General features: G+C 34.8%; 1 protein-coding gene across 3 annotated transcripts in view; it reads right to left on the bottom strand.

Annotated features, from left to right (window-relative positions):
• Positions 1-449: 449 nt before the first annotated feature.
• Positions 450-16,574, bottom strand: part of LOC125670753 (uncharacterized) — a 115,770-nt gene continuing 99,645 nt past the window's right edge. For 2 of the 3 annotated variants that reach the window (XM_048906106.2, XM_056163657.1), the window contains exons 5-15: positions 8,562-8,762; positions 8,327-8,429; positions 6,620-6,905; positions 6,384-6,471; positions 5,735-5,811; positions 4,552-4,588; positions 4,333-4,433; positions 3,898-4,014; positions 1,180-1,328; positions 953-1,088; positions 450-771 (exon numbers count right to left, since the gene is read on the bottom strand). In XM_048906106.2, the coding sequence (XP_048762063.2) occupies positions 682-771; positions 953-1,088; positions 1,180-1,328; positions 3,898-4,014; positions 4,333-4,433; positions 4,552-4,588; positions 5,735-5,811; positions 6,384-6,471; positions 6,620-6,905; positions 8,327-8,429; positions 8,562-8,762 (1,385 nt within the window). In that variant the 3' untranslated portion in view covers positions 450-681. Of the gene's footprint in view, positions 772-952; positions 1,089-1,179; positions 1,329-3,897; positions 4,015-4,332; positions 4,434-4,551; positions 4,589-5,734; positions 5,812-6,383; positions 6,472-6,619; positions 6,906-8,326; positions 8,430-8,561; positions 8,763-9,442; positions 9,641-16,574 lie in introns of all 3 variants that reach the window. The other variant, XM_056163658.1, reaches the window with a different exon arrangement.

A 16,574-nucleotide genomic window follows, 5' to 3' on the forward strand; every position in this document is an offset into this window, starting at 1 on the left:
ACGAGCGCAACTCGAACTCATGACCTTTTGATTACAAAGCGAACTCTCTACCACTGAGATAACGCAACGGGTATACCCCATTTAGGTCTAGAGCGACATTTTAATCTATGCATGACATTCAAGGTCGTAACACTGGGGGTTATTTATTTTTCTTAAGGTTATAACCAAAAAAACTGCGACTTCCACCTTTATTGTTGAGCTCTTGGCGAAGGAAGAGTCATAACTCAAGTAAAAAGTCTAGGTCAGGCGTGGTTCTGGAACCGACACCGAGCCACCAGAACTACAAGGGTTCTTGCACTGATCTTTCCAAATGTAATATACCTGTTTTGTCCTTTTTATCTGTCATACACTCTTTTGTATGACGAACAGTGATCAGTCTCATAATTCATGTCAGATATTTATTTGACTTAAGATCCCGGTTTTAAAAATAATGACATGATGCATGGGTATATGATTTAAGTACATATATGTTTATTAGGAACAAATGATATATATACATAACATGTAAATGATGTATGGATGTCACGTACAGTTTGCTATATTACACCTGCGTTACTCAGTTGATTTCATAGTGTTAACAGTAATAAATCAGTTTTCATTCTACAAAGAAAAATAATTATAAACATGAACTGTATTTAGTTGTTAATGAGACAGCCCTCTAGAGCCGTTTATACAGTTCTATTACATTTCGTCCACCACATGAAGCGCACAATTCAAGCTAAGGTTTGTCAAGCCTTCCACAAGTGCATCATGAAGGAATACGTACTGGTCCTAAAGTAATGGAAATAGACAGGTTAGGAAACACAACTCATTGCATAGTGAAGCAATTTCTCTCAAAGACATGTAACATTAAGTTTTATCTGTAAGTTACTAATGGATCATGTTAAAGCAATATAAGTATCATGTTTTGGCATTGATATGAAATGCCACAAACTCCGGCACAGAAACGTACCACGGATTGGATGGAAAAGGCTCTTTGTTGTCGTAATGTGATGACACAGTGCTTCACGTCCACGTTACCCTCTTTAAACCCCTTATCCAACAGGTAATCAAGGGCAATGAATGTCCCCGTCCGGCCAATGCCAGCACTGGATGAAGACAAAACAGGACAAGTGAAGTAGATCAGGAAGCAGTAGTTTAAAGTCATTAGGATCAAAATAATCAAAGCAATTCCAATACCTCCCATGGATAATCATAGGTCCCTCGTTAGGATGCAAGGAATTTTTGGTGATGTTTCTGAAACAGAGGAACGCCTCCAGATTCTGGGGGACTTTTGTATCTGGCCACACTGTGAAATGGAACTGTGTCACTCGTCTGGTCTCTTCACCCTAGACATATCATTAAGTATGTGGTGAATTTTGACTTAATGCACCCTAGACAAATAATTGAGTATGTGGTGAATTTTGACTTTAAACACCCTAGACAGATCATTGAGTACGTGGTAAATTTTGACGTTAAGCACCCTAGACATATCATTGAGTACTTGGTAAATTTTGACTTTGAACACCCTAGACAGATCATTGAGTATGTGGTGAATTTTGACTTAATGCATCCTAGACGTATAATTGATTATGTTGTGAATTTTGACTTTATGCACCCTAGACATATCATTGAGTACATGGTAAATTTGACTTTAAGCACCCTAGACATATCATTGAGTACGTCGTAAAATTTGACTTCAAGCACCTAGATATATCGTTGAGAACGTGATGAATTTTGCCTTTAAATTATGCATACGTTGTTATATCCAATATTCTTTTATCATATTAGACATCCCAGCAACAGATGTAAACCAGTCCTTTTCAGTATCTAGTAAAATGATTTTATTTATCATTAATACGGTTTTATTGGGCAATGTTTCTTTCCTCTTATTTTCTGAGTGGAAACTTGTTCTATGTGAATTGTTTGAACTTTTAAAAACAGTACCATCCTCTGCTTGTATTAAACACATCCAGGATATAACACCTCTATAATTATAGATACGGGACCTACACTTTCCTGTTTTTCATTTGTGAAAAGATCCCAGATTTCCTGATATGTTTAAAATACATGGCATTAGGTACTTGTCATCTCAATTATGCTTGATGAATTGTTTCCTTAACTTTGAGTACAAACTTCGAATAAAACCAAAACAGGGAAGTTTTGTATTGGGTTTAGAATAGACCTTTGGGAAAATTCAATTACATTTTAGTTCTCACAACTATTATGTTATTCTAGGATGAAGTTTGTCATATTTATTTAATTTATAACAATATTATTCACCAAAGGGATTGGCAGCAGGCATAGCCTATTTTAGCCCTCTCCCATTGTCATATTTATCGGACGCATTAAATATATATTATTACTACAGCAACTTGATCCGAAGAGTCGGATCACGTCGAGTTGACAGGCGCGGATCATCAGATCACACGAGACGCGAAGCGTCGAGTTTGATCTGATGATCCGAGCCTGTCAACGAGATGTGACCCAACTCTTCGGATCAAGTTACTGTAGTAATGATACATTTATTATATGTCCCCTTATGCATTTTAAATCCACATTTCTAAGATAATAAATGTAATCCAAACTATCAAAAACACAGACATACGATGAAATTATGTTTTGTGTACGCAGTTTCGTTTGTGACGCGGTCAATTTTTTCCACAAATAACGTTGCATTGATGCATTGTGACGGCATCAGTTTCAGAGGATACTGATACGGAATCAGAAAACCACAGTGTGGTGATCCGGAAAACCGGATCACACGCTGTGAAATCCACAGTATCAACAAACGATACATCGATGGGTATATGATAAGATTTGATATCTTTATGTGAATCTTTAATATATGCATTCTGTTTTACGCAAAACGAAATACAGCAATAATGATAATTAATTATGGTACGTGGTTTGAGCATGTTCATTTGAATAAAATATGCATTGGGTTAATTTTGTATTCAGACGTTACAATATGACGGTCTATAGTATTTACTGCAGAGAGAAACCACTGATATTCGGTGCAAGGGGAGACACGAAATAATTTGAAAATTATTGGCAGGAGAATACGTAGAATTTTCAGTATCAATATTACTACGCTAATGTCATAAGATTATTGTGTATATAAATAGTTCATGTATTCATGGATAATACACCACAGAATACACAGTCTGGTTTCAGTTACTGAAATCAACGATAAAATACGCACGGATACTGCGAAGCGATACCATTGACAAAGGATTATTTCCCCTTATATTACGTCAGCACTATTAATAAATTTTGAGTGCATCTATGTCTTTGCCCTACATCGATTTAATGTGTGAAGTTATCATGCCAGGTTCCTATGGTGTATTATTCCCCCTTAAGCCATTCAACATCAATCTTTACCGTTTTAAATCATGATATTTCAGTATGACTCTTCTATTTAAAGATTAAAGTTAACGTTTCCAAATAATTCAGATAAACTCTTATTTGAATTGAAACACCCCCCCCCCCAAACTGGCTTAAACCTGCATGCGTTATCGATATCCCTATTTTAAACACAATAGTGAGAGCGCATCATAAAATGACATTCATCAGGACAATTTGTTCACAATGTGATCTACATTTTTTGTTTTTACATATTCTAATACTCTTGACAAACAAGACTCGTTGAAGTTCCACAGGCACATTTCAACAGTAGATGTTAAAATTTAAAGAAAAAAGGTAATGTGCTTCCAAGACCGACATGTTTTAGAACCAATGGAATTACATGTAACAGAGTATGTATCTTCTAATATGAGTGAATCAGGACAATAAGACAATCTTAAAATACTAATGCGGCATTAAACTAGAATCAAAGCATTTTACCAGAATTCTCATGAGCTGTTTCAGTATTGTTTAATATAGGCATTAACTATTGCCAGGTTCTTTATTAATTACCATTCTCACTATCAGCTTTCGTGTGGTGAATTTATCAAGCTTTTCTTCCTTTTGGATGATGATAGAGAAGGGTCCAAACTCCCCAGCTTCATCTGGCCAATATTGTAGGCACTTATCCTGAAGGACAAACGAAAGATCCCAAACGTAATACACGACTAAGCCAAGACACCAATATACAAATATATCTGATAAATGAAACTACAGTACTTTAAAATGGGGGTGAATTTTGCATGATATGTTTAAATACTATTTATAAGTTTTTATTTGCAGTTATAAGTCCTTGGTCCTTTGGATATCAATCAAACAAACCAAATGTTAATGAATATGAACAATCACTTATTAATCTAAAATTGTTCCATATAGTTAAAAAATTATTCCATTAATATGTCGCGTATTTCGTATTTAATAACCATCCTTTGATAATTCCTGTCTCACCACATTCCCTTCTTTCAGACGCGTAAGCATCACTATTCGCTTGCTGCAAGTTTGCCAAACCATCCTCCAGAAATCTACAATCGTCTGCGGCGTGAAAGGCCCTGAAAGTAAGAAACCTTTTACTTAAACAAATACATCATAGTATATGACACGAACCATGAATTTTCAACATAATTTGTTGTAAATGAGTGCGCATTGAAGATGTTTGTAACACACTACCTTGTGCAGCGATGTATGCATTGTCCTTGTAAACACCCTGAAATATATCCCACAAATATATCCCTATAAGGCAAAACATCACAAATCTTCCTCAAAGAGACAGTATAGTTTATGAAGAATACAAAACATATTCTGTTCCTCTCTCATTTAGGCAACACACTTGATATACCTTCCACATTTTGTAGAAAATGTAAAACAAAAGAGAATCTCATGACATACATGTCTCTAGAAATATACAGACCTTTCTATCAATGTTCTCATTGATAATCTGAGTTATTCTAAGTCAACATTTAAATTGTTGCGATGGTTTGGGAGCGTATGCATAGCCTTCGACGCAATAAAAGTCCTGCAGTGTTATAAAGGTTGCGTGTTCAATGGACGTCCTCGAAACTAGAGAAAACTATTTTAATGGTTGCGTTTAAAGTAAGTCTGATCCTGTAATAATGTTACAGTACACGTGGATAATTAGATTACTAGTTAAATTTACATACAACCATTTATAACCCCTAATCAGTATGTGCAATATGTACACTTTCAGGAAAAGTTTTCACGAGCTTCTTTGGAGTCAGTTGCACAAACCTTAATTATCATTCTTACATTAATATATTGTTAACTACACATTAAATATCAGTTTAAGTATGAAAAGTGAAAATAACGAACAGTGATCAATCTCATAACTCCTATAAGCAATACAAAATAAAGAATTGGGCTGACACGGGCCCCTTGACATACCAGATATAGGACCAGGTGCTCAGAAGGAGCAAGTATCTTCCGCCGACCGACCACACACACCGCGAGTCCTATGTTTTGATAAGGTAAACAGATATATCTTTTGTACAATTGAGCCCTGGTCGTTTTGGAATCGCGTCTGTTGTTTATGTTCAAATTAAAAAGTGTGGATTTAATTATAGAGACTTTAAAATATTGACCCAACAGAAAACATGGACAACAGATTGACTACTTTATTCTCTTCAACTAAATTCTAATATGAATTGAAATTGCTCAGTATTATTTTAAACAAAACATCGCGTCATTTATCGTCAACTTTGATACCATTTGTTACGGGCATATACAAGAAATATTATGTCAATTATCCTGTTGTATTTTCAAGAAATGCAATACAATATCTTTTTTTTTTCTAGATCTAAATTTTGGTGAATTAGAATGGGATATTCAAACTTACATGAACATAACTTGCATTGATGTAATTTCCAGAATGCAAGCTATCTAATGGTTCCAGAATAACTCGATTTGCATCATCTGTATATGAAAAAGAAATCATCTGAGAAGGTTAAAATCATAATTTGCTACAAAACACCCATGCAATTGTGTCCTCTGAAACAGTTCAAAAGCCTAATACGTATATTATTTAATATTGTTAAAAATAATACCACTACGAGAAATAAAGATTACTAAATTAGCCTTCAATTAATTAATCATTAATTCATTATATAATATATAATATCTTTGCAATTGCAGTAAAACCACAGATTAGACATTTCAAACACGTGCTTGCTTGTAAAATTCTAAGGAAAATATGAGATTACAGTGTACGTCTTCGTTGTCTCTTCCGATTCGACTTGAAATACATGTAAAACGCATGTTCACATTCTTGTGCTCAGATTGTGAGCAACTTTCACCCCATAGTGATTAGATGACCAAACAGACATGTCATGAATTACTCCGAATTTGACATTAAACGTAGAGTTTTGCATGTTTCAGCAGATCTGCTTTAATCACATAGTTCTTGACTACTTTAGAACGAAATAGTTAATGTTTTCTAGGTCACTCTAAGTATGCTTCTATGACAAAATACCAAATACAAAACGTACATGGATAAATCTTTTTGAATCTGTTTTTGATGGTGTGTTCCCTTTTTAGTGCTTCTGTGTGGAGGTCCATCAATCCATTTGGAAGATCCTTACAAAAAGATAAATAACAACTAAAGTCCTGATACGTATTATTTGATACATAAATCTAAAATAAGAGACTCTGTTGTATGTGCGTAAGACGGTGAGTGAGACTGCTGGCCATTTCATATAATCTATTAAAGATACATTAGAATCACCTTGAACTCTGACCGGAATTCGTTTGTCGTCATTTTCTGGTGGGTGTCTTTTACGAACTGTTCTATGGACATACACTTAGTTTTGATGTTACTGAAGGTGACTACCACTTGGACCACTCCATTATAAGGTCCTTCCAGATTGTGGCTATTTCCTTCAGGCTCAAGTATGACCCTGCTACTGTTGAAGGGGTGTCTGACCAGAAGGGCGTCCTCTGCCACATTTGTTGATGGAACCAGCGTAGGATTGAAGAATGACGTTTTAAAACAATGTAAACGTTTTCGAAGCCTGTATAAGTAAAAAAAAACCACACTATTGTGAAAGATAACGAACAGTGATTAACCTCATAACTCCTATAAGCAATTTAAAGTAGAGTTGGGTATACACGGACCCCTGGATATACCAGAGATGGAATCAGGTGCCTAGGAGGAGTAATTATCCCCTATCGACCTGTCACATCCGCCGTGAGCCCTATATCTGGACCAGGTAAACGGGGTTATCCGTAGTTACAACCAGTGTGCCAAGAACGGCCTAACAATCGGCATGAAACACATTCGACAGCATTTGACACAATGATAGGATCTATTGGCAATCACTTATCATCTACAAGATTATGGTACTGTATTTTTTGTTATTGTGAAAAAGCTATGACTACTTTAGCGTCTTTTAATACTAGTAACAATGTGAAACCTAATCTAATTATCTCCAGTGTGATTCTTTGAAAAGATGTAAAAACCTGTGAGTTGTTCAGTTTGTACTCTGTTGTCTACAACTCAACGTTATCTATACTAAAACAAATTATGCCTAAATGCAATATTAGTAGCTCACTCGATTTCTAAAAGCGTTAAAATTCCTCTGAAATAATTCTAAGAAAACAGATATAGGCCAAGCTCTACCAGGTATTGATAGACCTCATATGGAGTGGCATTTGCAGAAAAGCTACCCAAGAGAGGTGTTTTGATAACAACGATAGTCAATAATCACGGGCATTCTTTAGATCTTTTATAAGGACCCAGTGCACCAGAGTTTTTTAAAGATAGCATTGACCTGTCCTCAAACTGTCTTTTCTCGTAATTCAAATTTTTAAAACAATCCCTTGAACAATGCAATTTCAACACCCTTGTATATTTTATTTTCCTCAATATACATGTTTTATGAATTACACAATCAGAAATTGAACATCAATTTACACATTATTTTCTTAAACTTGTAACATTTTTCAATAATTTCTATTAATATAGTCAGTTTTTAAATCGAAGCAGGCTACAGACAAACAAGTTGATGGTACAGGGGTTCCAACAGTCTCGTTTAAAGACAGCATTTACCAAATTCTATGGTCGTTATAACGCTCTAGTTTGCCAACGCAACCTATCATTGGGTCAAATGCCGTCTGATATATTTCATGCGGATTGTTAGGCAGTTCTTGGCACATTGATTTTGACTACGGGTAACTCCGTTTACCTGATCAAGATATAGGGCTCACAGCGGGTGTGACCGATCGATAGGGGATGCTTACTCCTTCTAGGCACCTGATCCTTTGTACACCTTTGTATGCATGAAAGCGGTTTTTATGATAAATCTATGTATCTGTATACAAGTACCTTGTTATCAGAACTTAATTTTCGTGTTGCGAGGATCTCGCGATCAATACATGATCTACTGTTGCTTGATTGAATGGTTCAACCTGTGAAAGAATACTATTGTATTACCTTTTCACAATGAAAGGTGTTGCCAGAAGAAGAATGAATCCTGTCGGAAATAACACCCAGAAAACTATGTCTCCAGCTCCCTTTGATCTTCGAGATTTAGCCTCTACAAAAACAATTTTGGAATTTGTTGAAAAAACCCTCAAAAGGTGTACCCATGAGATTACCTGATACAAAAATCATTAAAACTTTATCAAATGATATATCAATATAATTTAAAAATCATATCTTTGTATACCTGTGCAGTTTTCATCTGTATGACCGGTTTCACATTGCAGACATGTACCGTTGTTAATGTCACACATCTCACAGTGCTGAGGACAATGACGTTGACATATTTCCCCAAATCTGGATTCTCGACACACAGTGCAATTCTGATTTATAACGTCACACTCCGTACACAAAGACGAACAGTTTTCACATAGAGATGAACAATTCCCTGTAATGGATGTACAATGAGAAATACCTAGAACCAAAAATCACAAGGTATACAACTAAATTAACACTTTACCATTGATATACTGTATCTATAATGTATGTGTAACTGACCTGTGATATTCTGTATCTATAATGTATGTGTAACTGTCCTGTGATATACTGTATCTATAATGTATGTGTAACTGACATGTGGTATACTGTATCTATAATGTATGTGTAACTGACCTGTGATATACTGTATCTATAATGTATGTGTAACTAACCTGTGATATTCTGTATCTATAATGTATGTATAACTGACCTGTGATATACTGTATCTATAATGTATGTGTAACTGACCTGTGATATACTGTATCTATAATGTATGTATAACTGACCTGTGATACACTGTATCTATAATGTATGTGTAACTGACCTGTGATATACTGTATTTATAATGTATGTATAACTGACCTGTGATATACTGTATCTATAATGTATGTATAACTGACCTGTGATATACTGTATCTATAATGTATGTATAACTGACCTGTGATATACTGTATCTATAATGTATGTATAACTGACCTGTGATATACTGTATCTATAATGTATGTGTAACTGACCTGTGATATACTGTATATATAATGTATGTGTAACTGTCACGTGATATACTGTATATATAATGTATGCATAACTGACCTGTAATTTGACATTTACTGTCTCTATACCCATCCTGACATTGACATGTACCGTCCAACTCATCGCATGACCCAAGTACACATCCAGGAGAGCATTCATGTTCACACCAGACACCATACTGTGACCCGTCACAAGATTTACAGGTGCTCTCTGGAGTACACTTTGTACAAGGAATCCCCAGAATGTTTACTTCACAAACTAAAATCATTCAAATACCTTGAATTAGTCACACATATTAAAGACAGTGAAAATACACTGTATTATACACATATTGAAGGCATTCATATACAATTTATCTTACATTCATCAACTGATGGACAAACAAACCCTGTAAATGACATTTTTACTGATAAATACTGATCATGTGTTTTTGTGTTGATGGTACTTATAATTTCTGTGGATATGAGAAACGCTGATATTTACTGTGGTTTGTACTGTTTGTTCTGATAGTCACTGATAAGAGCTGAGGAAATTACTGTCGTTACACTTTTTTCATGATATGCATATTGTTTAACAGTTTTTTTTTTTTTAGAAAATTACAATACCAAACGCTTATAGAATCATATGGGGCCCCAGATTTTGAAATACATATTTTCATTTTACCATACATCCTTAATGTTTTGATCAAAATATTCGTGAAATATTGAGAGATTCCTGTGCTTAGTTCATTGAAATTGAATTAGTATTAAGCAAATAAAAAACACATTTATGTACATGTATATTGTAATAGAGATATTCAATAATTATCAATGTGATTTATGTCTCTCCGGCAACTGCGATGTTTAGGTACACTCATGTTTGCAATACTAGTATTTAAATAATTCAGATAGGGATTGGAAATAATGTAACTGCTGATAACGAATAGGAATTATTAATTTAACTTTAATTACTTCTATCGATATCTATGGTATAGCACGTTTGAATAATATATTATATGATACTTTATTTGTGATCACGCACACATATTGAACGATATTGAACCGTTATTCTCATCACCTACATAATGCGCAAAGTGTACATGGTTGCAATTGTACATGTATTAAAGAACTGAAAATGTGTGTGTAAAAGAGAACACAAAACCAAAACATTACAATATTTTACAGATCCTACTGATAGATGAAGAATTGACACAGAATTACTCATAGTAACTACATTTAGTTTACATATTATTGATTGGTTGATTTAATATTGTTTAACGTCCCTCTCGAGAATATTTCAATCATATGGATACGTCTTTAGTTTACAGAAAGGTGAAGAACAAATTACCTGATATCAGATGCAAAAATGAAATATCTGTAAGTTTAATCATAGTCCAATGTCAGTTAGAAATTTCTAAATATCTTTGAAGTATTTTTGAAAATTATATTCATATTATATTGTTGTTATTCAGGAAAATTTTATTTTCCCATACTCCTTTTGTTACATCTACATGCATGAGAGCTGAAAATAACGAACAGTGATCAATCTCATAACTCCTACAAGCAATACAAAATAGATAGTTGGACAAAAACGGACACCTGGACACACCAGAGGTGGGATCAGGTGCCTAGGAGGAGTAAGTATCCCCTGTCGACCGGTCACACCCGACGTAAGCCCTATATCCTGTTCAGGTAAACGGAGTTATCCGTAGTCAAAATCAGTGTGCCAAGAATGGCTTAACAATCGGTATGAAACACGTCAGACAGCATTTGACCCAATGATAGGTTGTATTGACGAAGTAGATCGTTATAACAACCATAGAATTTGCGAAATGCTTACTTCAATCGAGACTGTTGAAACCCCTGTACCATCAACTTGTTTGTCAGTAGCTTACCTCGATTTAAAAACTGACTATACGTAGAACAAGCTCTTGCATATCTAATCAGTTGAGATATATAAACACCATATGCAAGTGATAATGGAATATTGCTACATAAATATGGGAAGTTGACGATGGAGAAGCTGAAATCATCAAAGACCACGACGATGTTGTCAATGAGGAACTCTAGCATATTTTTTATTTCAACTTCAGAGTACTTGTGCGTGGAATCAGAGTGGTGTTTAACAAAGTAAGTTTTCGAATGACTAATCACTAGATATGAATATTTCCGTTTTTCCATTTTTGTTGAAGAAGCAACTGTCTATGATGTCAAAAAGTCTAGTCTTTAATTTATCGTGATGAATTGTCGTGTATAGTGTTGAAAAGTCATAGGTTTTAATGTTATTGATTTGGGAAAAATTCTGCGATTTCAAGTTTACTAAAAGTTGTTTAGAATTTTTTAGAATCCATATTTTAATAACACCACTTCTGGCATATGTAATCGCACAGTACGTTTGAAGTTTATCCTTCACAGCTGAGCAAAGATAGGGGTTTGGTAGAGCACTTACCTGATCCAGCAATGTATCTTTGTTTGTAAGGGTTTTTATGTAGTTTAGGAATCCAGTATAGGTACGGTAACTCCTATTCATTCGACCCATTGACTGGGATATTAAATGTGTCTAAAACTGAAGCATCGTTTTGAAGAACTTCATCTTTTGAAAGGGCAGTTGAAGTACGATGACCAAAATTGGAATTAATGCCAAGTTCGTTGAAAATACAGTTGTAATAATGAGGCTTACAAACAAAGACAATGTTGTTACTAGGTTTGTCAGCTGGAACCAAAACATATTCCTCATGTAACCTATTTAATTCTTTTATCACTTTTGGTTTACTAAACACAGAAGGATAGATGGTACGTACTTTTGTTTTCATATGTCTAATGCGGGATTTTGATATTCCTCTTATGCTTTTAACCCATTCTGACAATATATCAAGTTCTTCTTTTTCATATTTAGCCCATCGTCTGGCATAATCTTCGACAGAATTCATAATAGAGATGAAGTTCTGTCGCCAATTAAAAGACAGGAGTTCTCTGTATTTAGGACCTTTTAGAATAAGTGATTTGAGGTCCTCGTTTTCATCTTTATCAACATTACCAGTAATGACATGTCCAGCTGGACTATAGTTGAAAGAAGATGAAGAACAAGAACACGTTGGTGGATTACGTATAAAATGGTCTATATCTAGGCACTGCAAAGTTTGTTTATAATTAAAAAGTTTGGATGCAATAGTAGAAATTTAGCTGTAGGAAATACAGGGTGTAGACTTGAACTTGAAATAAGTTGGAATACACGACTGAATCCTTTTATGACGAAGAATGTTGCTTATGTTATCTATTCCTTTGTTTGTAAATTGGAGCTTAAGGAATTGGCGGCATGATTTGGAATGAATATCATTCATGACCGATGTTTGTTTAAAAGCCTGTGATGGGCAACATCCATAATCATAGAGTTCAGTCTATATTCAGGTGTTGAAAAATCCAAGTATAGACTAGCCATAGCTTTTTCAAATAACGTGCATAAAACTCTCAATGGAACAGAGTAAAATTTTGTACGAATATGATGTGGACCTAAGTTGTTGACATAAGGCAAAAGTAAATCAAACATGGTATCATTTATACTTGGTCTTTTATATGAACGATGTCCATGACTGCGTTTCCGTCTTTGATTATTGGGATTGAGTCCCATCAAATTCACGTTATTTCCTTGTGGACTAGTCAAATTTCCCACATCATATACATTATCATTGCATCCATATGTAACTGCGCAGTGCCAAGGGTCCTGATCCAGTGATCTTCTCGTTGTCTACGAAAAGGGGTGCTTAATGTTGGATTGATTGTGAGATGGTACATCCGATCCAATTTCACAGCTTGGTTAACTTTGAATACCCGAAATAACTGACCCTATCTATTTCCATTGTGACAAAAGACACTCCGAATTGATTTGTAATATACAAGTTTTACATTATGTATTTAAAACATTGTATCCAAGTAATGCCAATAAACAAATTTTGATGAAACTTCTAGAATAATGAGACATGGCCAAATTGCAGATTGACTTCTTCGGGCTTTATAGAATTTGATCACGTGACCAACCCATATCTATATCCCGATAAATATTTTAAAATGATACCTCATTTCTTAGATATCTTATCAATTAATTCCAATTTGTATATCAGCAAAGAATGACAGTCTCAGTCCGTTTTCTGTTGAGTAGTGTAAGTACTGCATTAAACTGTTTTAAGGTGTTCAAATACCCAAACTAAACACTCACTGAAAGTATTAAAGACCCGAAATAAAGATCCCATTGAAGGAATTCGTACAACCACAGAAGACATTCAAATCCCCAATCAGTACTTTCATACAAGCCAACATATAAATGTCGAATGATGTAAATGTATTGCTAAAATACAATTTGATTCAATAGAAAATAAATTATCTCCAACAACTATACCTTTGAGTTTGAAATCGCATACTTCCAACGATCCATAACTTGTCTGATTGATAATGATCACATCTCCATACAAGTGTCGATTACAATTGGCAGTTTGTTCGTAAATTAGAGACGTAAAAGGTAGTCGTTCATCTGAACAGACGTGTTGAGAGGAATATACACTGGACTTATTCTGTACTTGTATTGTATAATTGCCTAAAAAAAATGTTTATGATTGAAACCACTAATTGAATCAGTTAATTAATCACTGAAACAAACACATTACTGACATATTACTGACCTCCATATAGCCTAAAGCTAACACCAACTACAGTTAGGGATTGGTTGAATTGAATTTTCCAATATTCTCCTTCACCTTTCTCCGTTACAGCACAAGATGTCATGTCGCTGTCTACAGCATTGTTGGCTTCGTTTTGGGGGGTAAAACCGGAGCTTTGTGAGGCAATATATCCCACAAACGAACGAACACCTAAACGTTTGAATTTTGAAGTTCGTTAATATTTTGTGCAAAAACATATGCTAAAAAATTAATTTCAAATTTCAATATATAATCTGCACAAACCTTCTGGAGCACAACAGACTAACACGACAATCAGCATATCCATCTTTGTTATTTAACAAGTACATTCCATTCAGCTATATCAGATAATAAATTTCTCTCTTGTATATAAGTGTGTACATTTTCACCACTTAAACCAGGAAAAGAGTGATGTTTGTATTAGAATATACATGTATGTAAACAAGATCAACACTTTATTTGGAATAACAAAATAAGGAAATGATTGGTGACTGTATCAATTTGTTGACTACGTAACATATCAACCATCGACTACATTATGAATATACTTGTACTAATGACAATCGTAATGTATTCATTGTATTGCATTTTCTACAAACGATATTCTAAGATACTAGCATGTACGATACATAAATGCAGGTATACTGTTTAGAACTTCATGATTTCAGTAATGTTTTTCACTTCATACTGCAAGCTTTTCTTCTTTCAATTACATAGTCCATCTGGATAGTCATTACTGATGATGTCAATATAGCTGAAAATGGTGACCTGAAGTCATTTATTCTAAAAGGTTCGAAATTCAAAAGAGCCTTGATCTTTAAATGAAGCCCAGAGTGATATTGTGACTCTACATAAAACAGCCCTTACAAGCAGAGGCGCATTGCAGGATCCAGTAAATATTCTATTGAGAAAATATAAACTGCCGTGAAGTATGTTCATGTATTGTGCCTCGATCACTATCGTTGTCAGGAATATACAACTGAAAGGTGAAGATAACGAACAGTGACCAATCTCATAACAATAGATAGTTGGGCAAACACAGATCCATGGACACACCAGAGGTGGGGTCAGATGCCTAGAAGGAGTAAACATCTCCTGTCGACCGGTCACACCCACCGTGAGCCCAATATCCTGATCAGGTAAACGGAGTTATTTGTAGACAAAATCAGTATCAGTACTCTTTATTTTGTATTCCTTATATGAGTTAAGAGATTGATCACTGTTCCTTCTCTTCAGCTTTCATTTAGGTACGAATATCTTGTTGATGGTTCAATTTGAATTCTTTTCAAGACATGGGAGAAAAGGGATGTCAAAAAATGAGAAGAAAAGGATCGATCGGAAATGTGAGTGAAACTCATACAAATGTTAGCGAGAGTAAAATCTCATCACTCATGAGCACACCGGAATCGGCAGATCGGATATTGTATAAGATACCTGACGAGGACCAAAAATATCTACGCCTATATATATACGAAAGTAAACGTTGATGGTAACGATGGAATAGGGCGACAAAAGAGTGAAAAACAATAAGAACAAGTATTGAAGAAGCTTAATGTCTTTTTTTTTTAACATGAAATTAGTGTGAAGGTCTTCTGAATAGATAGTGACGTAATGAGCATTAAACAACAAGTCAGGGAAGCACATCCGCTTCCTACTTATATATTCTATTGAACATAGATGAAAGGTGAAGCTAAGGAACAGTGATCAATCTCATAAGTCCCATAAGCAATACAAAATAGATATTTGGGCAAACACGGACCCCTAAACTTCAGAGATCGGATCAGGTGCCTAGGAGGAGTGAGCATCCCCTGTCGACCGGAAACACACGCAATCTAACACTCGAGTTTATGAAAAACGTGATATCTCATAAATTGTCCCATCAATGTGTTCGTCAGTAGCTTGTCGCGATTTAGAAACTGACCATACACAGAACAAGCTCTTGTGTATTGAATCATTTTAGAGATATAAACACCATCTGTAGGTGACAACAGAATATTGCTACATAAATCACGGAAGTTAACAACGGAGAGCTAAAATCATCCCTTTTGTCATACAATTCAGTTGTCAGTTTGCCGTTAATGTCTACTTTCAATAAAATATCTAAGTATGAAGCAGAAGTGGACAACTCTGTGGTGTCTTTTATCTTGAGCTCATAGGGATATATCGAATCGACATATGAATGAATGTTATTATTGTTGATAAATAAAACATCGTCGATATATCGAAACGTTGAATTCAAGGCCACAGCAAGATATTTTTCTTCTCACGTAGAAGTTTTTGAATAAATTCTGCTTCACATGAATATAAAAAAAGGTCAGCTAACAAAGGAACACAATTCGTGCCAAAGGGAATTCCAACAAACTTTTGGAAGACCTGAACACGAAAGACCGCGAAGATATTGTCAATGAGGAACTCTAGCATATTTTTTATTTCAACTTCAGAGTACTTGTGCCTGGAATCAGAGTGGTGTTTAAAAAGTAATGTTTTGGATGACTAATCCCTAGATAGTAATATTTCCGTTTA

The sequence above is a fragment of the Ostrea edulis genome, chromosome 4 (assembly GCF_947568905.1).
Source record: "Ostrea edulis chromosome 4, xbOstEdul1.1, whole genome shotgun sequence".
Taxonomy (NCBI): Eukaryota; Metazoa; Mollusca; class Bivalvia; order Ostreida; family Ostreidae; genus Ostrea; species Ostrea edulis.